Source organism: Choloepus didactylus, chromosome 16, assembly GCF_015220235.1.
Source record: "Choloepus didactylus isolate mChoDid1 chromosome 16, mChoDid1.pri, whole genome shotgun sequence".
Taxonomy (NCBI): Eukaryota; Metazoa; Chordata; class Mammalia; order Pilosa; family Megalonychidae; genus Choloepus; species Choloepus didactylus.
This window is the reverse complement of record NC_051322.1, coordinates 21078574-21103328: the sequence shown is the minus strand read 5'-3', so window position 1 is coordinate 21103328 and position 24755 is coordinate 21078574. Positions and strand designations below refer to the sequence as shown.

At 42.4% G+C, this 24755-nt stretch overlaps 1 protein-coding gene across 1 annotated transcript in view; it reads right to left on the bottom strand.

Annotated features, from left to right (window-relative positions):
- Nucleotides 1-24755, bottom strand: part of CPLX4 (complexin 4) — a 32701-nt gene that overhangs the window by 3381 nt on the left and 4565 nt on the right. Inside the window, exon 2 of the mRNA XM_037806321.1 lies at nt 20200-20287. Within this exon, the coding sequence (XP_037662249.1) occupies nt 20200-20287 (88 nt within the window). The remainder of the gene's footprint in view (nt 1-20199; nt 20288-24755) is intronic.

Below are 24755 nucleotides of genomic sequence, written 5' to 3'. Positions count from 1 at the left end.
GTACATGTATGTGTGGACCCCCACAGTCCCCAGCCCATTCCTCAGGCTCAGCTGTGTCAGGAGGACAGAGCTGGGGATGAGGCCTGTGAGGCCTTGGCACGCATTTAGCAGGGACTTCCAGGTCCTAGGCAACTGGAGGATGGCCTAGAAGAGGGTGTAGGCTCCGGATAGGCATGCAGACTCCTCATCCCATGTGGAGCGTGGACGGAGGAGGGGCAGCTCTGGTTCAGGTGCTGGTTCTAGTTCTGGAACTGACTGCCCTGAGCCAAAGCCTGTGCCATGGACACCGTATGACAAAAGGCAGGGCAACCAGCCAGGGCCAGCCCTCTGGAGCCAAACCTGTGCCCCCGGCCTCACTGGCCCTGGGTTCTAGGCTACTGAGCTAGCCCCAGACCCAGGATAGGCCCAGTGTAAATGTCCCAATTGTCAGAACTGTAGCCTACCCAGATGGTGATTCCACAGAGGCCGCGTATGACAGTGGAAAGATTGTGGGGTTTGGAGGTGGGAGACCTGGGTTCAAGTGTGAGCTCTGTCATTCTCACCCACATATTGACCTGGGGCAAGTCATTTTACACTTCTGATGCCCAAGGGGATGGCCACTCTGAGGATTATTCAGCAGATTGAATATGAAACAGCCTTGAAAAGCTTCTAAGCTCTGCACGAATGGGAGCTGTGGTTATTGATATTTTAGAGGAAAAGGGGTGTTCAGCCTAAGTTCCCTGCTGGAAGGATCCCTGGGATAAAGAAGGCATGGACAGTGAAACTGAGGGTGGGAGAGCACTGGCCCTTAAGAGGAAGTTTTGAGATAGAGCAAGCAATTAAAGGAGCATAAATGGGATTTGTGCAGTGGACACTGGGCAGCCTTGTTTCCTGCTTTCCTAATGAACCACCCTGCTGATGGGACCTTGTCTGCTATCCAAACAATGAGGGTTTTGTCCAGATTTTCTGCTGCCCATTGACAAATCTTAGGTTGGGGAGATCAGGAATATTTTGACACAGTTCACACATCATGGAAAGGCAGTAATTCCTCATTATGTCTCCCAAATAAAACAGCAGTTACAGCCCATATGAATTAACATCACTGCAGGCCAAAATGGCTCCAGGAAGGAGAGGTGGCTTAGAAACCATGGCAGGCAGACACGCATGCATACAAGAAGGAAGGAAGGAAGGAAGGAAGGAAGGAAGGAAGGAAGGAAGGAAGGATGGAAGGAAGGAAGGAAGGAAGGAAGGGAGCCAGCATATTATTAGAGGACAGATAGGCTATTTTTGTTCTTAGAGCTTCCATTTTGTAGGTCTGCTCATTTCTCGAAATCTTATCAATTTTGGATATTGTTTAAGGGGTCTTAAGAGCTAATTATTTTTATGCCACAGACTTATCTTAATTGCCAGTGCTGAATGCCCCATTATTTAAGTAGCCCTGAATCCTGCCACTATCATTCCTGCCCTTTCATCAAAGGGTAGCACAACTTTAGACATCCTACTCTCTCGATCTTTATAAATGGGCCTTCATCTTTGATCAAAGTTGAGCTGTGATAATAAATTTTTATCTTGGGAGAGAATATTTTTAAAGAGCTGAGCACTCACAACTTGCTAGAGTCTAGGCAATTATGCTTAGTCTATAAGCAAATACCAGTTTCATTGCTACCAGCCAGATTTGATTTTGTCTTTGGGTTGTCTATTTCTTTTTGGGCTACACGATACTGAACAACTAGACATATGGACTTTTTTCACCTCGACCAGTTGAGCTGGCAATCCTTGTTGATATATTTTGTGAGGATCATCACCGATGTTCACAAACCACCCCCTCACTGTCCTGGGGATGAGTGAGAGGGGCTGCGCTGGCCCCAGGCAGAGCAGTTTAGCAGCACCTGGCTCCCAGTCCCGTGGGAGCGCACCATCTGAGACGGACCTACTGACTTGGGAGACGCGGGGTGGGAGGCGGATGGATAAAAGAATGTAGCCATTCCACAAACACACCGCTAGAAGGGAAAAGCAAGCATGGCCTGCTATGCCCCAAATAAGACGGTGTTCAGGCCAGACAGGAGGGAAGCAGGTATGAGTCTTGCAGGGTGGCTCTAGCAGACACTTATTCTTACTTGTTCTGACCAGGTGCTGATGAAGGGCAGTGCCAAGTTTATATTCTCTCGGTCCGTAGTTCTCAACTGTCGCTGTGCCTCTGAATCCCTGGTAAAGCTTAGAAAATACCAATGGCCAGATTTGGATTCAACAGTCTGCTGTGAGGTCCAGGTAATAGGATTTTTGAAAATCTTCCCAGGTGATTCTAAGGTGTGGCCGTGCTGAGACCCCTGTGTGGGACTTGCTAGCTGCTCCTCCTGATCCACCACTGTTGTCTTTCCCTCTTCAGCTACTCAGGGAGCCCTCAGCACACCGAGAACAGGACAGATGGTGCAGATGTGACTTCACCAATGAGTATGTACATATTGGCCCTTACATGGAATAAAAATTTCTAGATAGCAGCTATGCACATCTTCAACTTCTTTGCCTTATGAAGCCACTCCATAAGACTCAGGATGCTCTTAGAGGTCACTTTCCCAGGCCTCTCATTTACAGATGAGGTGACCCAGGTCCTGAGAGGTGAAGAGACTTGCAAAGATGCCATTTGGCTTGTGAGGGGATGAGAGCTAGCGCTGCTACCAGAATGGTCTAGCAGAATAAACAGGACCATTGGAGTCCGATGGGCTTGGGCTCAAATCCTGCCTTGCCTTTTCCTGGCTGTGTGTCCCCGGGAAGTCACTTTCCCTCTCTGAGCCAATGTTCTCATTTGTGCAGGGGAAATGGTCTCTACCTGCTGTACAGGGTGGGCTGTGTGGATTAAACGAACAGCCAGCACGGGTATAAGCAACATGCACGGAATTCCTGCTACCCCCCTGTTCAGCGGCTCACGCTTCCCTTCCCCGCGGCCCTGTGGACGTTCAGTCCAGTGCACTTTCAAGGGCGTGAACAGGAGGAAGAAGCGGAAGGTGGTCAGGGCGGGCTGGGGGAGGGGGAGAAGGCCATCGACCGGGGTCTGCCCGGCCTCCCCGCCCTGCCACCAGAAACAGCTGCTGGCAAACAGGAGGTTTGGTGTCTTGGACCCTGCTGGGCAGCCCCACGAGCTCCTAATCTGATGGAGGTTGGCAAAGGAAGCACAGAATCTTTTTTTTTTTTTTTTAAAAAAGAAGCAAATGTTAAGTTTAATTCTAATGGCGCTTTCAATGTGACATGTTTAAAGATAATGTTATCCACAGATTTTTAAAATATTGATCTTTTTTCAGAATGAACAATGCCCTTAATACAGCAGACAAACACCAGGTGTAAATAATCATATAGCTCAGCAGGGGGCGCGACATTACTTTTCAGTGACTAACCTAGATTGACAATTGCGTTAATAGGATTAGGGTTCATTGGAGAACCATTTTCTCATATTAATTTGGCTTGACTTACATATACATTTTGAATTGGCTGAAGAGAGAGGCACATTTATTTTTGGAAAGAATCTTGCCGTTTTATTTAAAATATATTACTTCCTCTAAAGAAATATGGTATTTAAATTATAATATAAAGCCAACCTTTCTGTTTTATACAAAATTATAATGTTGGATCCAAATTTGTCAGGAAAATTTATTTTAATATAACTTTAATGGCAGATAAATTCTTTCTGCTGTTTCTGATACTTGGTTCTTTGTGTGTGTGTATGTGTGTGAGTGTGTGTGTGCGTGCACGTGTGCACACACAGGCACATGCAACTTCTATATGGCAGGCACCTGCTAGGCACTGAGGACAGACTAAAAAGTCGGCCCTGGTAAGGAGCGCACAGCCTAGCAGGTAAGGCTGACCTGCAGAGAGAGCATTCCCAGCGGTAAGAGGATGCAGGCGAGGGGCACTCAAGGTGTCGTGGGAGCATGGAGAAGGGTGGCCCAATCCAGGCATGGGTGGGGGCAGGGAGGTCGGGGAATGTTCTGGAAGACATGGCCCTAGACCAAAGTCTTACAGGAAGGGATAGGGGTTGCCCAAGTAGAGGAGGGGCCATGGGGAGAAGGGGACAGAGCAAGAGGGAGGTACAGTCCAGGCAGGGAGTGCCAAGAGGACAGCCTGGAAAGATGGGTGCCCCAGCAGGAGGTACAGGTCAAGGAGGTTGGGCTTTATTCTAAAAAGTGATGGCAAATCATTTTTTTTAAAATAGGGAAGGAATAGGATAAGATTTGCCTTTTAGAAACCTCACTCTGGCGTTTTGAGGGGAGCAAGACTCAATGCAGAAAAGCTTTCTAAGGATTTTAAAACATTGTTGTATTATGAGCCGTTTCAGTATCGTAGGTGTGAAATGATGAGATCCTGTACTTGGGGATGAGTTGAGAGCTATTTAGGAGATGAAATTAGGGTGAACAGGTGATTTATTGGTTGTGAGGCTGGAGGAGGAGGGAAGCGTGGGGGTGACTCTGAGTTGTCAGCCTGGGGGATGGGCTGACTGGGGGTACCCCCAAGGAGGCAGGGTGTACTGGATGAGCAGTCTTAGGGGGATTCTAAGTGAGTCTGTTTTAGTTCTGAGCTGGCTCTACTTGTGGGGGTCCAAGTCGGGGTAGACAAGCAGTGAAATAAATGTCTACCCGGACACTTTTATTTATATTTATAAATTTATATTTATTTATATTTATAAATATAAATATAATATTTATATTTATAAATATAATTTTATATTTATTTATATTTATATTTATAAATGTCTACCCGGACACATTTATTCACTGAAATAAATGTCTACACGGAAGTAGATGTGGGCTGGAGGTACAGATTTCAGTGGCTTTAGCCTCCCTTAGTAGCTGAAACCAACAGCAAGACACAGCCATTCAGGGAAAAGGCACAGACTTGAGTGAGATAAAGGTCTGACCAAGGGAGTACCCCAGGATATTCCAACGTTTGGGGCCAGGCAGGGAAGGGCAACCGGTGAAAAAGAAGAGAAGAAACATTTTGTTTGAGGAGCATGAGAACCAGAGAGTGGTGTCACAGAAGCTGAGGAAGGAGAAGGCTTCACGGAGGAAGCAATTGATGGTGCTAAACAAAGCAAAGAGGTCCAAAAAGAAAATTATGGAAACGTCCATGGTATTCAGACAGATTGTTGAGCATCTTAAGGAGAAAGTTTCAGCCGAGTAGGGGAAACAGTCATTTAAGGGAAGGTACCTGGACAGGCCCTTTTGTCCAGGAAGTGCTGTTGTTTGGTTTTAGTTGGGAGAGTTTTGATCTCCTTAATGAAGGAGGGGCCAGTAGAGGAGGAGAAATTGAAGCTATAGGTGAGGGAGTAATTAGTGGAATTTGATCCAAATCTAACATGAGCACCATGGATTACTTGAAGCACTTTGAGTCCTCTAGTTACCTGTAATTTGAAAACTAGAGGAAATCAACACAGGCTGGACATGAGTACATGAACATTATAATGACTTATATGGTTTACTTTCTATACTTCAAATGACTGCAGTGTGATTACTGCACTTATTTGACTACTTATCTGATTACCACAATTAAAAATGGTCATTGATGAACATCTCTCAGTAGGACAAATGGCACTGTCATCAACAATTAACAATATACTTGGGATATGAGGCCTAGAAGGTTAGGCCTACATTATTCCTTTTTAAAGAACCCATGTTTGCTTTCTCCCAGCAGTGGGGTGAAACGCTTTTATTTTTCCAAAGGAAACACCAGCCAAATAATTTATTTACAAAATACAGTTCTAATTCCAAAATGTGACATAGTTCTCCTCATTAGACCTGACAGCTCCCAGGAAGACATTTTCCTCAGGACTGCACTCTGTTGGACTTGGTCAGAGAAGGGTCCAGGGCCAATTCCAGCTTTTAGGTACCTGCTGTGGTGGTGACCCCGAGGAAGCGTGAACAAGGCACCCAGGGGGTCCTCCTCCCTCATTAACTGGAAGACATGCTGGATGGGTAGAATTCCCTGTGGGCTGTTGTGCCAGTTTGAATGTATTATGTCCCCCCAAACGCCATTATCTTTGATGTAATCTTGTGTAGGCAGACCTATCAGTGTTAATTAGATTGTAATTCTTTGAGTGTTTCCATGGAGATGTGACCCACCCAACTGTGGGTGATGACTCTGATTGGATAATTTCCATGGAGGTGTTGGCCCGCCCATTCAGGGTGGGTCTGAATTAAATTACTGGAGTGCCATATAAGCTCAGACAGAAGGAGCAAGCTTGCTACAGCCAAGAGGGACACTTTAAAGAAAGTACCGGAGCTGAGAGAGGAGCTTCAGCTTACAGAGACAGTTTGAAGACAGCCATTGAAAGCAGACTCTTGCTCTGGAGAAGCTAAGAGAGGACAAATACCCTAAGGGCAACTGAGAGTGACATTTTTGAGGAACTGCAACCTAGAGAGGAACGTCCTGGGAGAAAGCCCTTTTGAAACCAGAACTTGGAGCAGACGCCAGCCACGTGCCTTCTGAGCTAAAAGAGGTTTTCCAGACACCATTGGCCATCCTCCAGTGAAGGTACCCGATTGTTGATGTGTTACCTTGGACACTTTATGGCCTTAAGACTGTAACTGTGTAACCAAATAAACCCCCTTTTATAAAAGCCAGTCCATCTCTGGTGTTTTACATTCCGGCAGCAAACTAGAACAGCTGTTAATACTGCTATCGTGGCTGCTCACCCAATGTGGATTTTACAGGACAGCACAGGCACCAGTGATCTGCCAACCACATGGGAGGGGAAGGTTGTTCTTAGGAGCCCAGGAAGGTCCTGGTGCCACTAACTTTCACCTAGCACCATTTTCTTTGTTAGATGGTTGAGTTCAGTTGTAAATTCTACCACTGTGATGGAGATAGAGAATGTAGAGAGGGCCTGGGGAGGAGAGAGCAGGAAAAAAGTACTTGTTGAAGAATAAGGAGGTTCAGATCCCTTATGCAGGTCAGCTCCTTTACCTGGGGAAAGTCACTTAAGTGATTATGAACCGAGGGTATACATATGACGTGCTTTTCTGTGTGTAAAAAAAGTTTAAAGAAAGATAAATACCACTCAGACACTGGTGCCAAGGAGTCAATGTACTGTGGTAGTAGAGGAACCCAGAATTCTGCTGATGGAAAATGCTCCAGGAAGAGAGCTTAGGATGGCGGGAGGAAGAGATGGTTGTCATGTTCTGCAGATGACCTCAGGTGCCAAGCCCCATGGAGGGGATCTGTGCAATGACTCCAGGATCTGATGCCCCCTTTCCAACCTTGTAGTTCCTCCCCAGGCCAGGACTCCACTGGCCTCCCCCTGGGCTGCTGGAGGAGCCTCAGCCTTTGTTGCTGCCTCTCATCTCCTTCCCTCCAGTCCACTATGCACATTCCCTTGGACTTGTGCTCTCTCAGTCACAGCCCCCAGGGATGCGGGCAGGCACTGCTCATCTTTGAGGGCCCCCCTTGCCCCTTATTGACAAGAATCCCTAATAGGTGGTATTCCCAGATGAAAACCTGCAACTCAGATCTCTGTTGTGGTTTTCTCATGGCATTCTAAAGGGTTCCTCTGCATAATCCATGAAAGATCTAAGAGATATAGTCCAATAGCAACCAGCAGCACAGAGCTGCTCTAGGTGGGTTAGCTTGATACAGTATTAGAATAAAAAGTGAGACATTTAAGCTCTGGGAAATAAGGATCCCCAGAGTTATCTCCTCTCAAGACTATGTCCAATTCCTTCAATGCTTTCTCAACTGCTGAAATTTCAAATTCTCTCACCACCCTGGTTATCCCAGAGGCAGCTAACACCTATTTTATAGCTCCTTCTCCTGATATACCATGAGAGTATCCCAATCCTCAGAAGCCTCCCTCTCCCCACCCTGGTACTTCACGGTGCTGCCCCCTCATGCTTCGTGAGGCCCTTGGAAACTGTTTTTAGGAACACAGCCTGGGCCCTTCCAGCCTTCCTAGTGCCATAGCCACTTTAGAATGAAATATATAATCTGGTCCTTAATATCAAAATAATGAACATTTAAGGAGCTTCTGTTCCGGTTTGCTAATGCTGCCATTGCAAAATACCAGAAATGGATTGGCTTTTATAAAGGGGGTTTATTTGGTTACAAAGTTACAGTCTTAAGGCCATAAAGTGTCCAAGGTAAGGCATCAACAATAGTGTACCTTTGCTGAAGGCTGGTCAATGGCATCCGGAAAACCTCTGTTATCTAAAAAGGCACCTGGCTGGCATCCGTTTGCTCCCAGGTTGTGTTTCAAAATGGCGTTCTCCAAAATGTTGCTCTTGGGGTGTTTTGTCCTCTCTTAGCTGCAGCTCCTCTTCACAATGTCACTCTGTTTGTGAGCTCTTTTTATAGGACTCCAGTGAACTAATCAAGACTGACCCTGAATGGGCAGGGCCACATTTCCATGGAAACATTCAATCAAGAGGTCACACCCTAATCAAAGGTGTCACTCATAGTTGGGTGGGTCACATCTCCATGGAAACACTCAATCAGAAGGTTCCAACCTAATCAACACTAATAGGTCTGCCCTCACAAGATTCCATCAAAGAACGTGGCTTTTTGAAAGTACCAAACTCCAACTCAGTAGTCTGGACTCCTGAAGACGATCATATAATAATTTAGATTACAAGGGGTGACAGTGTGATTGTGAAAACCTTGTGGATCATACTCCCTTTATCTAGTGTATGGATGGATGAGTAGAAAAATGGGGATAAGAACTAAATGGCAAATAGGGTGGGATGGGGGGATGGTTTGGGTGTTCTTTTTTTACTTTTATTTTTTATTCTTATTCTGATTCTTTCTGATGTAAGGAAAATGTTTAGAAACAGATTGTGGTGATGAATGCATAGCTATGTGATTGTACTGTGAACAGATGATTGTATACCATGGATGATTGTATGGTATATGAATATATTTCAACAAAACTGAATTTAAAAAAAAAGAAAAAAAAAGAACATGGCTTTTTCTGGGGGATGTAATATAGCCAAACTGACAGAGCTTCCAAAATGGAGGATTAGCAAAGGCGTGGCAGAACCTACTTATCTCCCCAAAACAGAGTAGCCAGGCAGAAACTGTCCAAATTAACTGTTTTGGGGATCTGGAGACCAGGGGAAGTCAGTACAACATCCAGGGAAGTGTGGGACAAAGAGATTGAGAAACAGTGGTCAGAGACTTAATAATAATTAGTCTGCAGCTCCTGGCACCCATCCCCAACCTTGAGGGAAGCAGCAGCGCACAGTCCAATCCTAGCCTGGGGGACAGCTGTGGCCTGGAGCAGCTGTGGGAGGCCTCCATCCCAAATACAGAGGGGGACATAGCCCAGCACTGAGCCAGATACTGGTTGGCAAAGTTAGAACACAGGATCCCTGCAGTTTCAGCTTGTCCTAGTCACATGCTGACAGGCACCACTGTTTTGACCATAATGGCAAAGAGCCATCACACCCTGCCTTCATAAGGCTGAGGGGAGTAGGTAGCCAAAGAGTGCCATCTCCTGGTTAGGCTGGAAAGTTCAGCCTGATGACATGAAAGGGGAAAAAAAAAAGCCTTTTAGAATCTTTCCAGACCCTCTCCCAGGGCCCTTTGGATCTGGTCTATGCCCCCAGCATGGGTACCTGGCCCTGTTTTGGATTGGAAATACTGATGATCCAACTGTCACAGAAGAGCCTTAATACAAACTCAGTCAACAACAAAATCCTAGACTAGAGAGAGAAACTGGCCTTCAGAATAAACCCATCAGAATAATCAGATAACCAGATATCAGCAAAAAACCACAAGGCATACTAAAACAGGGAAAGGTATGACCTAGTTAAAGAAAAAATTGAAAAATCAGAAGAGATACAAAATTTGAAACAACAAATCAAAGATGTTCAAACAAATCTAAATCAATTCACTGAGATGGCTAAAGAGATAAAGGATATTAAGTATACACTGAGTGAGCATAAAGAAGAATTTGAAAGCATACAAAGGAAAATAACAGATCCTATGGAAATTAAAGATACTATAGATGAAATGAAAAATACATTAGAGATACACAATAGCAGATTTGAAAAGGGAGAAGAAAGGCTCAGTGAGGTAGAAGACAAAGCATCCAAATTGGGACAGATGGAGAAAAGAATGGAAAAATTTGAGCAAAGTCTCAGGGAAATGGTTGACAAAAACATGAAGCACACAAACGTATTCATCATGGGTATCCCAGAAGGAGAAGAGAAGGGAAAAGGGCCAGGAACAATATTTGAGAAATAATGGCTGAAATTTTCTGAACCCTTACTGTAAGAAAGGGATAAGTTTAGTTTTCACATAGAGACAGCATGGAATAAGGGAAATGGAGGCAAAACCAGTTTAAACAAGCCCCGTGATAAAGAGAAGAAAGAATCTGCCAGCCCCTTATATGGAAAAGTAACCATGGTTACTGGAATGTAAAGAAATATGAGGTAAAATCAGAGGGGGGAACTCACAGAAAAAAGAAAAAAAATTTTTTTTTAACTAAATGAACTCTCTGGGATAGGCTGATCAGTTCAAAATCTCAATAATGAACTAGTTGGCTCTCTGGGATTGTCTGTACAAATTAAAATCTCAAAAGATGAATTAGTTAGTGTTCTCGGATAGGCTGTAACCTCTGTAGTACCCAGTCAATGGGGAAACAGGGGAGGGACTTGCGAATTAGGAGTAGCAGATTTAAAAATCACCATTCTCTTCCTCTGGCACGCCAGCCTGCCACATGTTTGGCTGGACGCCCTATCTTGCAAGACTGTAAATAAATTCTTTTCTCCTCCAAAACCGAGTGAGCGTTTATTCCCTTACAGGTACCACTTTATTTCCGACACTTATAAAAGACATAAATATGCAAATCTAAGAAGCCCAACATATCCCAAACAGAATAAATCTGAATAGACCCACTCCAAGACACATACTAATCAAATGCCAAAGAGAAAGAGAATTCTGAAAGCAACAAGAGAAAAATGATTCACCATATACAAGGGAAGCCAAATAAGACTAATTGCTGATTTTTCATCAGAAACCATGAAGATGAAAAGGCAGTGGTATAATATATTTGAGAAACTGAAAGAAAAATTTCTAGACAAAGCTATCTTTCAAAAATGACAGAGAGTTTAAAATATTCACAGAGTAACAGAAGCCAAGAGAGTTTGTTAACAAGAGACCTGCCCTACGAGAAGTACTAAAGGGAGTTCTGCCAGCTGAAAAGAAAAGACAGGAGAGAGAAGCTTGCAGGAGAGTATAGAAATGAAGATTATATGTAAGGGCAACCAAAAGGATAAAAGGAGAGAAAAAATAGATGATAAATAAAAGCCAAAGGATAAAATGGTTGAAGTAAATACTGTCTTTATAGTAATAACATGGAACATTAATGGATTAAACTCCCCAATCAAAAGACAGAGATTAGCAAAATGGATTAAAAAATAAGATCTGTCTCTATGCTGTTTACAATAGACTTATTTTAGACCCAAAGATATGAAAGTGAAAGGCTGGAAAAACATATTCCGTGGAAGCAGTAAAAAAAAAAAAAAAAAAAAAAAGGATGGGGTAGCAGTACTAATATCAGACAAAATAGACTTTAAATGCAAAAAAGTGTTATAAAAGACATTTTTATATGTTAATATTAATAAAAGGGGAAATTCATCAAGAAGAAATAACAATCATAAATATATCTATGCTCCTAATCAAGGTGTGCCAAAGTACATGAAGCAAACACTGGCAATACTGAAGGGAGTAACAGATGACTCTGCAATAATAGTGGGATACTTCAAAACACCACTCTCTTGATTAGATAGAACATCTAAACAGGATCAATAAGGAAACAGACAACCTAAATAATATGATAAACGAGCTAGACCTAACAGACATAGACAGAACATTGCACCTCCAAACAGCGGTATGTACATTCTTCTGAAGTGCTCATGGAACATTCTCTAGGATAGATGACACACTGGAGCACAAAACAGGCCTTAATAAATTTAAAAAGATTGAAATTATACAAAGCACTTTTTTTCTGATCATAATGGAATGAAGCTGGAAATTAAGAAGAGCTGAAGAACTGCAAAATTCATAAATATATGGAGGTAAAATAGCATACTTAAACACTCAGTGGGTCAAAGAAAATATTGCAAGAGAAATCAGTAAATATCTCAAGACAAATGAAAATGAGAACACAATGTATAGAAACTTATGGGATGCAGTGAAGGAAATGCTGAGAAGGAAATTCATACCCCTAAAAGCTGACAATAAAAAAGAAGAAAGAGCTAAAATCAAGGACCTAACTGAATACTTGGAGAAACTAGAGAAAGAACAGCAAACTAACCCCAAAGCAAGCAGTAGGAAAGAAATAACAAAGATTAGAGTGGAAATAAATGGAATTGAGAAAAAACAGTAGAGAGATTCAATAAAACCCAAAGTTGGTTCTTTAAGAGGATCAATAAAATTGACAAACCCTTAGCTAGACTGACAAAGTCAAAAAGAGAGAAGATGCAAATAAATAAAATCAGAAATGAGAGGGGGGTCATTACGATAGACCCTGAAGAAATAAAAAAGATCACGAGAGGATACTATGAACAACCGTATGCCAACAAATTAGACAATGTAGATGAAATGAACAATTTCTTAGAAACTAACAAACAACCTACACTGGCTCCAGAAGAAATAGAAGACTCCAACAAAGTAATCACAGGTAAAAAGATTGAATCAGTTATCAAAAACTTCCCAACAAAGAAAAGCCCAGGAACAGATGGCTTCACAGGTGAACTTTACCAATCATTCCAAGAAAAATTAGTTAAGAATTAATTTTTAATTAATTAGTTGAGAATTAATTTCTCAACTCTTCCAAAAAATTGGAGAGAACTTTACCTAACTTGTTCCAAGAAGCCAACATTGCCCTAATAAAAAAGCCTGATAAAGATGCTACAAGAAATGACTATAGATGCAAAAATCCTCAACAAAATACTTGCACATCAAATCCTACTACACATTAAAAGAATTATACACCATGATCAAATGTGTTTTATTCCAGATATGCAAGGGTAGTTCAACAAAAGAAAATCAATTAATGTAATTACCACATTAACAAATCGAAGGGGAAAAAAGCTTATGATCATCTTGATTGACACAGAAAAGGCATTTGACAAAATCCAGCATCCTTTCTTGATAAAAACACTTTGAAAGGTAGTAATTGAAGGAAACTTCCTCAGTATGAAAAATGACATATATGAAAAACCCACAGCTAACATCATACTCAACAGCGTGAGACTGAAAGCTTTCCCTCTAAGACTGGGAACAAGCCAAGGATGCCCACTGTCACCACTGTTATTCAACATTGTGCTAGAAGTTTAGCTAGAACAATTAGGAAAGAAAAAGTAATAAAAGGCATCTAAATTAGAAAAGAAGAAGTAAAACTTTCACTATTTGCAGATAGATGATCCTATATTTAGAAAGTTCCTGAGAAATCTATGACAAAGCTACTAAAGCTAATAAATGAGTTCAGCAAAGTGGCAGGATACAAAAAATCAGCATGCAAAAATCAGTAGTGTTTCTATATATTAATAATGAGCAATCTGAGGAGGAAATCAAGAAAATAATTCCAATTACCATAGCACCAAAAGAATTAAGTATCTAGGAATAAACTAAACCAAGAATATAAAGCACCTATACATAGAATTGTATTGCTAAAATTGATTGCTAAAAGAAATCAAAGAAGACCTTAAAAAATGGGAGGACATTCCGTGTTTGTGGCTTGGAAGACTAAATGTCACTAAGATGTCAATTCTACCCAAATTGATCTATAGATTTAAAGCACTCCCAATCAAAATTCAATCACCCAACTTTGCAGAAAAAGAAAAGCTAATTATCAAATTCATTTGGAAGCCTAAGGGGCCTCAAAGTGCCAAAAACATCTTGAAAAAGAAGAATGAAGTTGGAGCACTCACACTTCCTGAATTTAAAGCATATTATAAAGCTACAGGGGTCAAAACAGCATGGTATTGGCATAAAGATAGATACACTGATAAAAGGAATCAATTGATTTTGACAAGGTTCCCAAGTCCACTCAACTGTGTCAGAGCAGTCTCTTCAAAAAATTGTTCTGGGAGAACTGGATATCCATATGCAAAAGAATGACAGAGGACCCCTATCTCACATCCTATACCAAAAAAATTAACTCAAAATGGATCAAAGACTTAAATATAAGAGACAGTATCATAAAATTCCTAGAAGACAATGTAGGGTAGTATCTTCAAAATCCAGTGATAGGTGGTAGTTTCTTTGATCTTACACCCAAAGCACAAGCAATGAAAGAAAAAACATAAATGGGGCGTCCTCAAAATCTTCTGTGCTTCAAAGGACTTTGTCAAAAGGATGAAAAGGCAGTGGACTCAATGGGTGAAAATATTTGGAAACCACATATCTGATAAGGGCTTGATATCCAAAATATATAAAGAAATCCTACAACACACCAATAAAAAGTCAAATGACCCAATTTAAAAATGGGCAAAAGATATGAATAGACACTTCCAAAGAGGAAATACGAATGGCTAAAAACACATGAAAAGATACTCAATCTTCACAAACTATTAGGGAAATGCAAATCAAAACCTCAATGAGGTATCATTTCACACCTATTAGAATGGCCTCTATTAAACAAACAGGAAACTACAAGTGTTAGAGAAGATGTGGAAAAATAGGAACACTTATCCACTGCTGATGGAATGTAAAATGGTACAGTTGCTGTACAAGACAGTTTGGCAATTCCTCAGAAAGCCAGGTATGGAGTTGCCTTATCATCTGGCAATCCTGCTACTCGGTATATACACAGAAGAACTGAAAGCAGAGATGTGAACAGACATTTGCATACCAATGTTCATAGCAGCATTATCCACAATTGCCAAAAGATGGAAACAACCAAGTGTCCATCAACTGATGAGTGGATAAACAAAATATGGTATATTCTGATGCTGGAATATTATTCAGCAGAAAGAAGGGATGAAGTTCTAAAGCATGTTCCAACATGGATGAACCTGGAGGACATTACGTTGAGTGAAATAAGTCATACGCGAAAGAACAAATGATCTCACTAATAGGAACTAATAAATATGTAAACTCATAGAGCTAAAATCTAGAGTATAGGTTACTACGGGATAGAATGAGGCTAGAGGTTGGGGAGTAGATACTTGTATGTGCAGAATGTTTAAGTTGTATTTAAATGGAGGTGATGGTAGTACCTTATGATGAGCATAATTAACAGCACTGTATTATGTGTGTGATTGTGGTTGAAAAGGGGAAGTTTTAGAGTCTTGTATGTCACCAGAAGGAAAGCTAGATGATAAAACATTGGACTGTATAACACAATGAACCCTAAGGTGGATGATGACTATGATTAACTGTACAAATATAAAAAAGTTCTTTCATGAACCAGAAAAAATATATGTAACTATTATAAGGAGTTAATAATAGAGTAGGATATGGGGAAAATGCACATATTGCAATGATGGACTATAGTTAACAGTAATATTTTAATATTCTTTCATCAACAGTAAAAAATGTACAACACAAATGCTAAGGGTCAATAATAGGGGGTTAAGGAGTATGGGATGTTTTGTTTTGTTTTTGAGTAATGAAAATGTTGTAAAATTGATTGTGTTGAAGAATGCACAACAAAACTGCATTAAAAAAGAAAAAAATTATGGGAAAAAAGCACAAGGTGTTAATAATAGGGTGATAGGTGGGAAAATACAACCTAATGCAAACTATGGTCTATAGTTAACAGTAATATTTTAGAATTCCTTAAATATAAATAAATCTGTAGAGACAGAATTAGATTAGTAGTTATGTAGGGCTGGGGAAGGATAGAGGGGTTGAGAAGTGACTGCTGAGGGGTGTGGGGCTTTTCTTTTTGGAGTAGTGAAAATGTTCTAAAATTCATTGTGATGAATACACAATTCTGTGATTATACTAAAATCCACTTCAGATCGATTGTCCACCTTGGATGAACTGTATGGTATATGAATATATCTCACAAAAACTGCTTTAGAAATAAACGAACGTTTAAAAAAGAAAAGAATGAATATTTAAAAAAGTAAAGTCATCCCCAGACATTTCTGCCCTGCTCCTGTCCCTGCTGCAATCCACAGTCCCGGAGGAGAAAACCTCCCCGCGGGGCTGCTCTGCTTGCAGGGCGCGGGTGCATTTTGCAGCTGCGGGAGCGGCTGCGTCTGGGAACGCCAGAGGGCGCCAGGGACCAGGGATTCCAGTTCCTGGCGGGCAGCGGTTGCTGCGCTCTCCCCATTTTCCCCGCTGAAGCCTTGGGGTCTGGCTTGAAAGGAGGGGTTGTTTTCCTGAGAGCGAGCTGATGCATTTAGCCTGGAAATGTGCCCGTCTCCCAGGGCCTCGTTTCTAGCCATGTGGGCTATTGAAGGCCCATTGCACCCAGATCCTTGTCAGGGGAAGGGGGTGGGGTTGGTGGGTGGGGAGGGAGTCCTCTAAGATCTGGTCACGTGTGACAGTCATGGGAGGCAGAGGAGGTTCCTGCGGAGAGGCGTAGGGGGAGGCTGGACTTCAAGCGCAAGGTGATGTGTTGAGGTGGGGGAACTTAGCCACAACTGGTGATAACTGGACAACGTGTAGTATGATCTGCTTGATTTTTTATTACATAATTGCCATTAATTACTCTTATGGATAGTGTGTCCTAGATTAGAATTTCCACGTGCTTTACAAAAAGCAAGCAGTTGTGTTATTATTTTTAGTATTTTTCACACAATAGACCAATCCTGGAGACATTTGGGTAGAATCCAGTTTTACAAAATGTAACCATAATATAAAAACATCTTAGGGAGGCCCTTATCTGAAGATAAACTCCATAATGAACAATTAAGTGTATAATTATTTCCAGTGAAATTCTCATCCATTTATTTGAATCATATTTGGAATTTAGTCGGCTGCTCACAGATCTCAGGTGCAGGCCATTAACAGCCCAACAGAAGGGAAAGCCTCGTGTCTGGGCTGCTGGTGGGATTCGGTGACACAGGGAGGCAGTGCAGGTTGTCCCAAAAGCCTCAGTGCAGTTTTAAGCCATTGGAAGCTTAAAACTGCCCTGAGACTTGAGGGCTACCTCAAATTTTAAGATTCAAAAAAGCAGGCTTCGGGGCCAGAGGGAACTGTGTTCAAATCACTCTCTAATCTGCTCTTGTTCATGGTTGGGATGCCGACGTTCCAAAACTGGTTCTGTCACACAGTAGCTGTGGTCTTTGGAAAGCTACTTAACCTCTCTGGGCTGCACTTTCCTCATGTGTAAGGCAACAGTGGCATCAGATTATTAGACAAACTCAGAGGTGCTTTCCTGGGTCCATGAAAAACTCAGGTGAGGTCTCAAATGCACATTTGAAACAGCTATAGAGAAAGAAGTATTTAGCATTTGTGTTTTATGAGTGTCAGTATGCACTGCAATTATGAAAGCTATTGCGCTCCACTGTTAACAATTCATCCACTTCCTTCATGCTCCCTGCTTCCCGAGCAGGCTTAAGGCAGCAGGAGCCTCTGCAGAGCCTGTCCCTCTCCAGGGAAGATCTACGTTTGCATATTCATGGCTGTAAATCTTTCCTCTTGCCATTGTTTCTGTTGGGAAGGCTCCTGTCCCAAAGGCTAGATTGGCGCAGAGATTTGGGAATTACTATTTCTCTAAAGAGTGTGAAAACCTTTGAACTAGGAGAGTTCAAATCCCTACTAAACCAAGGGATTTCACCACTGAGGATCTGGGGATGAGAGAGACTATAGATTTGCCACTGGAGAAGAAAGTTCACATTCTTGACGTCCAGGGCTCTCGAGCTGTTGCACTGTTTGCACACACTAGCACACTTACCGAGGCAAGGCTACCATCAAGACTCCTGGTTGTTATTATCAAGATATAAGACATTTGCACATAGAGATAACAATGGCAATAGTAATGGCTATCATCTATTGAGCTCTTACCATTAGTCAGGCACTGTACCAGACCCTTACAGTATACTCTGTCAGGCAAAGTAGCTATCATTTCCCCCATTTTACTTATGAGGACACTGAGGCTCAGATATTTAAAAACAGCCATCCGAAGTTGCACCATGTTAGAGTGGCAGAGCCAGAATTGAAATCTAGTCTTCTTTAGATCTCCAAAGAAGGACAAAGAAACAGTTGTCAAAAATAAATCTTTAAAATGCCCAATCTTTGCAGAAGCTGCTTGCCCAATTGATCGTGTCACTCTTTGTGTGTGTTTAATTTCTGCTTCATTCCAAAAAATATTTGTGGTGTTTTAATCAGAAGGACCCAAGGGGGTGGGATCAGGGGCTTCAGTTCAGCAGTGTCAATCTGACACAGGCTTCCTCCTTGGGGGAAGAAGGACACATTGCTAAAGACAGCCAGGGACATCCTAGGGAATTTCAGGAAATTTGCCCAGGAGAGTTCAAAGGACGATGTTTGGGAAATGCTAGAACAGAGGGAAGAAGTATTAGACCTGAATAAGGGGCAAAAAGCAAGGTCATTCTTTACAAAATTCATCGGTTGCAAATGAAAATGAATTGAAATTTTATTGCGTGTTTTCCTCCCCTCTCTGAGAGAAGAACCTGAATTCCTTGGATATCTTTGAGATCAACCTCTCCCTCTGGTTGGGGCTGTTTGTGTCTTTGGAGGTTTCAGAGGTGACCCTGCAGGCAAAGTGGGCTCTCTCTCTGTTTGGGTGTGTGTAGCTTCTGCAGTCAGTTTTTTCCAGGGATCTACAGGAAACCCACTGAAGGAAGTGTTCTAAACTGCCCAGCAGACTTGGAGATGGCTCTCAGACTCGGGAGAGGACCATGCACTTTGGAGGGGTCTTTTTCTTTGGCTTCTCTGGAAGGAAGACGTTTTAGAAGGGAAGGTGTGCCTTTCGAATATGAAATGGAACACCTACCCAAAAGATGAAGGCAGGGTCATTTAGAGTAGCTGGGTGGTCCCCCAGATTGGGGAAAATGGGGACAAAAGAAGTGAACAAGCGGGTCAAAGTGCTTGGCTCTCTGTTGCCCTGCAACAAGCCCTAGAATAGTGCATGCAGGGCCATGTGCCATCACAGGTAGCTGCATCCTCGTCCCACCAGAAACCAAGTACTCACTCAACCAGAGCCTTCAGACATTCGTCCATTTCAGCCCACGCTGAGATGGATAAAATTGTGCTAGGTAAAGATCATTACTACTGCATCATTTCCAAAAATAAGGAATTGACTTGCTTTTTAAAAGGAGACAATATCATAGAAGCGAAGACCTTGGGCACTGCCAGCTCCTGGCCATGCAACCTTTGGCAGGTACTCCTTGCTCTATGTGTCTGGTTCCTCCATTGTAAGATGGAAATAATAACAGAACTCACCTTATAGGGCTGTTGGGAGGGTTAAATGAATTAATTCATGCAACGCCTTTAGAACAGTGACTGGCACCTAGAAAGAGCTCAATAAATGTTAGCTATGGTTACTCTTCCCATCTGTTTGGGAGAGTTGTTTTATTTTATTTAGATAAATTCAACATAAATGTCATCTATAGGTAGGTTATGGGCTAAATTGTGTTCCCCCAAAAAGATATGTTGAAATCCTAATCCTTGGTGCCTGTGAAGGGGACCTTAGTTGGAAATAGGGTCTTTGCAGATGTCATCAAGTTAAGATGATACTGAATAGGATGGGCCCTAAATCCAAAATGACTGGTGTCCTTAAAAGAAGAGGGGAATTTGGACCCAGAGACAGATGCACAGGGAGAAGGCCAGGTGACAGTGGAGGGAGAGTGAGGTGTCCACAAGCCAAGGACGCCCAGGATGGCCAACAAAATGACAGGAGCTGGAGGAGGCAGGAGGGGACCTCCCCGAGCTTCAGAGAGAGACACCTGCTGACACGTGGATGGCACCTCAATTTCGGACATCTAGTCTGCAGAGCTGTGAGCGAGTGAGTACACTTCTGCTATTTTAAGACGCTGGGTTTGTGGTACTTAGTTAATGGCAGCCTGAAGACAAGGTATTAACTCCATTTTGTTGAGAAGTGGATGTTCATAGAGGTTAAATGACTGGAATCCAGTTTTCATGAACTAGTTCAGTGCTCTTTTCACTATATCAAACACTTCAATTAAAGGTAAGAGAAGATTATGTATACATATATGTATATGTATATTCATTGGCATATCCTCTTGCCGATAATAATTGCATATTCTCCTCCATTTTTTTATTACTTAGGAAATGATTATATGTTGAGAGGCTTACCTTTGGAAGCCTGTACTTTTCTCTAAGATGAAGTCTGAGGCAGGCCCTCTCTGCCTTTTTGTGTGTGAAGGCGGCATCTCTTTCTATCCTAAAAGTTAAAGAACAGAATAAACAATCACAAGGACATAGAGGGGGAAGAACTTTCCAGCCACTGCTCGGAGGAGCCGGATGCTGGGCTCCACCACCATAGTCCCCACTGTTGGCAGACTCCTGGGAAGTATGGATTTCCTACATCCAAAACGTCTGCCTTTCTACTATCATAACTCAGTTCAGAATCCTAAGTCCCAAAGACAACTCGGTTCTGGGAATCTCTTCATCATGCACACTGGAAGGCCGCGGGAGGATTATTCCTAATGTACAGTTAGCCACAGGCTGAGTTGCTCGTAGTGTGGTCTAGAGGCCATAAGCATCCTAATCGGAATCACCTGGAGGGCTTGTTATGCCCGCAGCTTCCTGGGTCTGATCCCAGACCTCCTGCATCAGAATCCCTGGGGGTGGGAAGGGGGAGCTACATTTTAACAAGCCCTCTCCCCAACCCCCCACCGTGTGGTGACTCTTATGCACACTAAAAGAGGGTCCTCGCATCCAGCACCCAGGGATCCTTGGGGGACACGCGGTATTTGGGAATAAAATACCGCATTTCCTTCACTGTCTCCCTTCCCCAGGCCCCAATTTAGGTACAGCTTCTCCCTTCCCTGTTTGGAAGGAGGCACCGCAAACAAGGTGGGGTAGATTTCCATCATACCAGCCTGGGGGGCTGCTCCAGAGATAACCCAATTGGACTCGTGGTTATGCTGGTTTGAAACGACTCCCTTACTCATGATGATACAGACAAAAGCAGTCACCTTTGGGGATATCTGCCAGGCTCAAAATAACCACCTCCCCTCCTACCTGCCCAGGTCCTGGAACCCATTCCGTCATAGAAGTGGATTATTGGCAGCTCAATTCATACACAGGCCTTAAGCGTAGCATTTGATGAGTTCCCCCAAATGCACACACCTGTGTAACCCAACCCCTACCAAGACCTGTCCTCTAGCTGGATTGGATTGGACCAAGCTGGATAAATAGAATCTCTTCTCTGGGAATGTGGGATTGGAACTGAGGAAGACAGGGGTTAGCAGTGTGGTTGGAACTATAGCAGGTGAACTTGGAGGCCCTGGACTGCCATTTTCCACCTGTCCCATAAGTGTGGGTAGTAGACAGAGAGCTAGCAGCTGAGAAAAAACGAAGCAGCCACGCAGAGACAGAAGCAACGGGAAAAAATGGAAAAAAAATGTGCTTGTGGTTTCCCCGCAGCCTTCTAGCTCCTGATTCAGGCCCATGTGAGGCCTGGTGGGATTTCTGCTCATGGGTATGGTGAAGCATCTTTGCATCCCTAAAACATATCTTCTGTTTTCATTTGCAGGTGACTAAGGTGGTTTCTATTCCTTGACTCCAAATTTTGAAACAATCCTGACCATTTCTGAGAAGGCTGGCTGTACCATTTGATGAGTGCCCCAAAATACACACACCTGTGTAACCCCAACCCCTATCAAAATATAAAACATTACCATGAAACAACCCAAATGTCCTTCAACAGATGAGTGGATAAATAAAATGTGGTATATACACACGATGGAATACTACGCGGCAGTAAGAAGGAACGATCTGGTGAAACATATGACAACATGGATGAACCTTGAAGACATAATGCTGAGCGAAATAAGCCAGGCACAAAAAGAGAAATATTATATGCTACCACTAATGTGAACTTTGAAAAATGTAAAACAAATGGTTTATAATGTAGAATGTAGGGGAACTAGCAGTAGAGAGCAATTAAGGAAGGGGGAACAATAATCCAGGAAGAACAGATAGGCTATTTAACGTTCTGGGGATGCCCAGAAATGACTATGGTCTGTTAATTTCTGATGGTTGTAGTAGGAACAAGTTCACTGAAATGTTGCTATATTATGTAACTTTCTTGGGGTAAAGTAGGAACATGTTGGAAGTTAAGCAGTTATCTTAGGTTAGTTGTCTTTTTCTTACTCCCTTGCTATGGTCTCTTTGAAAGGCTCTTTTATTGTATGTTTGTTTTCTTTTTAACTTTTTTTTTCATACAGGTGATTTGAAAAAAGAAGGGAAAGTTAAAAAAAAAAAAAAGATGTAGTGCCCCCTTGAGGAGCCTGTGGAGAATGCAGGGGTGTTCGCCTACCCCACCTCCATGGTTGCTAACATGACCACAGACATGGGGGACTGGTGGTTTGGTGGGTTGAGCCCTCTACCATAAGTTTTACCCTTGGGAAGACGGTTGCTGCAAAGGAGAGGCTAGGCCTCCCTATATTTGTGCCTAAGAGTCTCCTCCTGAATGCCTCTTTGTTGCTCAGATGTGGCCCTCTCTCTCTGGCTAAGCCAACTTGAAAGGTGAAATCACTGCCCTCCCCCCTACGTGGGATCAGACACCCAGGGAAGTGAATCTCCCCGGCAACATGGAATATGACTCCCAGGGAGGAATGTAGACCTGGCACCGTGGGACGGAGAACATCTTCTTGACCAAAAGGGGGATGTGAAAGGAAATGAAATAAGCTTCAGTGGCAGAGAGATTCCAAAAGGAGCCGAGAGGTCACTCTGGTGGGCACTCTTATGCACACTTTAGACAACCCTTTTTAGGTTCTAAAGAATTGGGGTAGCTGGTGGTGGATACCTGAAACTATCAAACTACAACCCAGAACCCATGAATCTCGAAGACAGTTGTATAAAAATGTAGCTTATGAGGGGTGACAATGGGATTGGGAAAGCCATAAGGACCAAACACCACTTTGTCTAGTTTATGGATGGATGTGTAGAAAAGTAGGGGAAGGAAACAAACAGACAAAGGTACCCAGTGTTCTTTTTTACTTCAATTGCTCTTTTTCACTCTAATTATTATTCTTGTTATTTTTGTGTGTGTGCTAATGAAGGTGTCAGGGATTGATTTAGGTGATGAATGTACAACTATGTAATGGTACTGTAAACAATCGAAAGTACAATTTGTTTTGTATGACTGCGTGGTATGTGAATATATCTCAATAAAATGATGATAAAAAAAAAAAAAAAAAAAAAAAAAAAAAAAAAACATTACCATGAAACAACCCAAATGTCCTTCAACAGATGAGTGGATAAATAAAATGTGGTATATACACACGATGGAATACTACGCGGCAGTAAGAAGGAACGATCTCATGAAACATATGACAACATGGATGAACCTTGAAGACATAATGCTGAGCGAAATAAGCCAGGCACAAAAAGAGAAATATTATATGCTACCACTAATGTGAACTTTGAAAAATGTAAAACAAATGGTTTATAATGTAGAATGTAGGGGAACTAGCAATAGAGAGCAATTAAGGAAGGGGGAACAATAATCCAAGAACAGATAAGCTATTTAACGTTCTGGGGATGCCCAGGAATGACTATAGTCTGTTAATTTCTGATGGATATAGTAGGAGCAAGTTCACAGAAATGTTGCTATATTAGGTAACTTTCTTGGGGTAAAGTAGGAACATGTTGGAAGTTAAGCAGTTATCTTAGGTTAGTTGTCTTTTTCTTACTCCCTTGTTATGGTCTCTTTGAAATGTTCTTTTATTGTATGTTTGTTTTCTTTTTAACTTTTTTTTCATACAGTTGATTTAAAAAAGAAGGGAAAGTTAAAAAAAAAAAAAAAAAGAAAAACAAGGAAAAAAAAAAAAAGATGTAGAGCCCCCTTGAGGAGCCTGTGGAGAATGCAGGGGTATTCGCCTACTCCACCTCCATGGTTGCTAACATGACCACAGACATAGGGGACTGGTGGTTTGATGGATTGAGCCCTCTACCACAGGTTTTACCCTTGGGAAGACAGTTGCTGCGAAGGAGAGGCTAGGCCTCCCTATGGTTGTGCCTAAGAGCCTCCTCCCGAATGCCTCTTTGTTGCTCAGATGTGGCCCTCTCTCTCTGGCTAAGCCAACTTGAAAGGTGAAATCACTGCCCTCCCCGCTACGTGGGATCAGACACCCAGGGGAGTGAATCTCCCTGGCAACGTGGAATATGACTCCCAGGGAGGAATGTAGACCTGGCATCGTGGGACGGAGAACATCTTCTTGACCAAAAGGGGGATGTGAAAGGAAATGAAATAAGCTTCAGTGGCAGAGAGATTCCAAAAGGAGCCGAGAGGTCACTCTGGTGGGCACTCTTATGCACACTTTAGACAACCCTTTTTAGGTTCTAAAGAATTGGGGTAGCTGGTGGTAGATACTTGAAACTATCAAACTGCAACCCACAACCCATGAATCTCGAAGACAGTTGTATAAAAATGTAGCTTATGAGGGGTGACAATGGGATTGGGAAAGCCATAAGGACCAAACACCACTTTGTCTAGTTTATGGATGGATGTGTAGAAAAGTAGGGGAAGGAAACAAACAGACAAAGGTACCCAGTGTTCTTTTTTACTTCAATTGCTCTTTTTCACTCTAAGTATTATTCTTGTTATTTTTGTGTGTGTGCTAATGAAGGTGTCAGGGATTGATTTAGGTGATGAATGTACAACTATGTAATGGTACTGT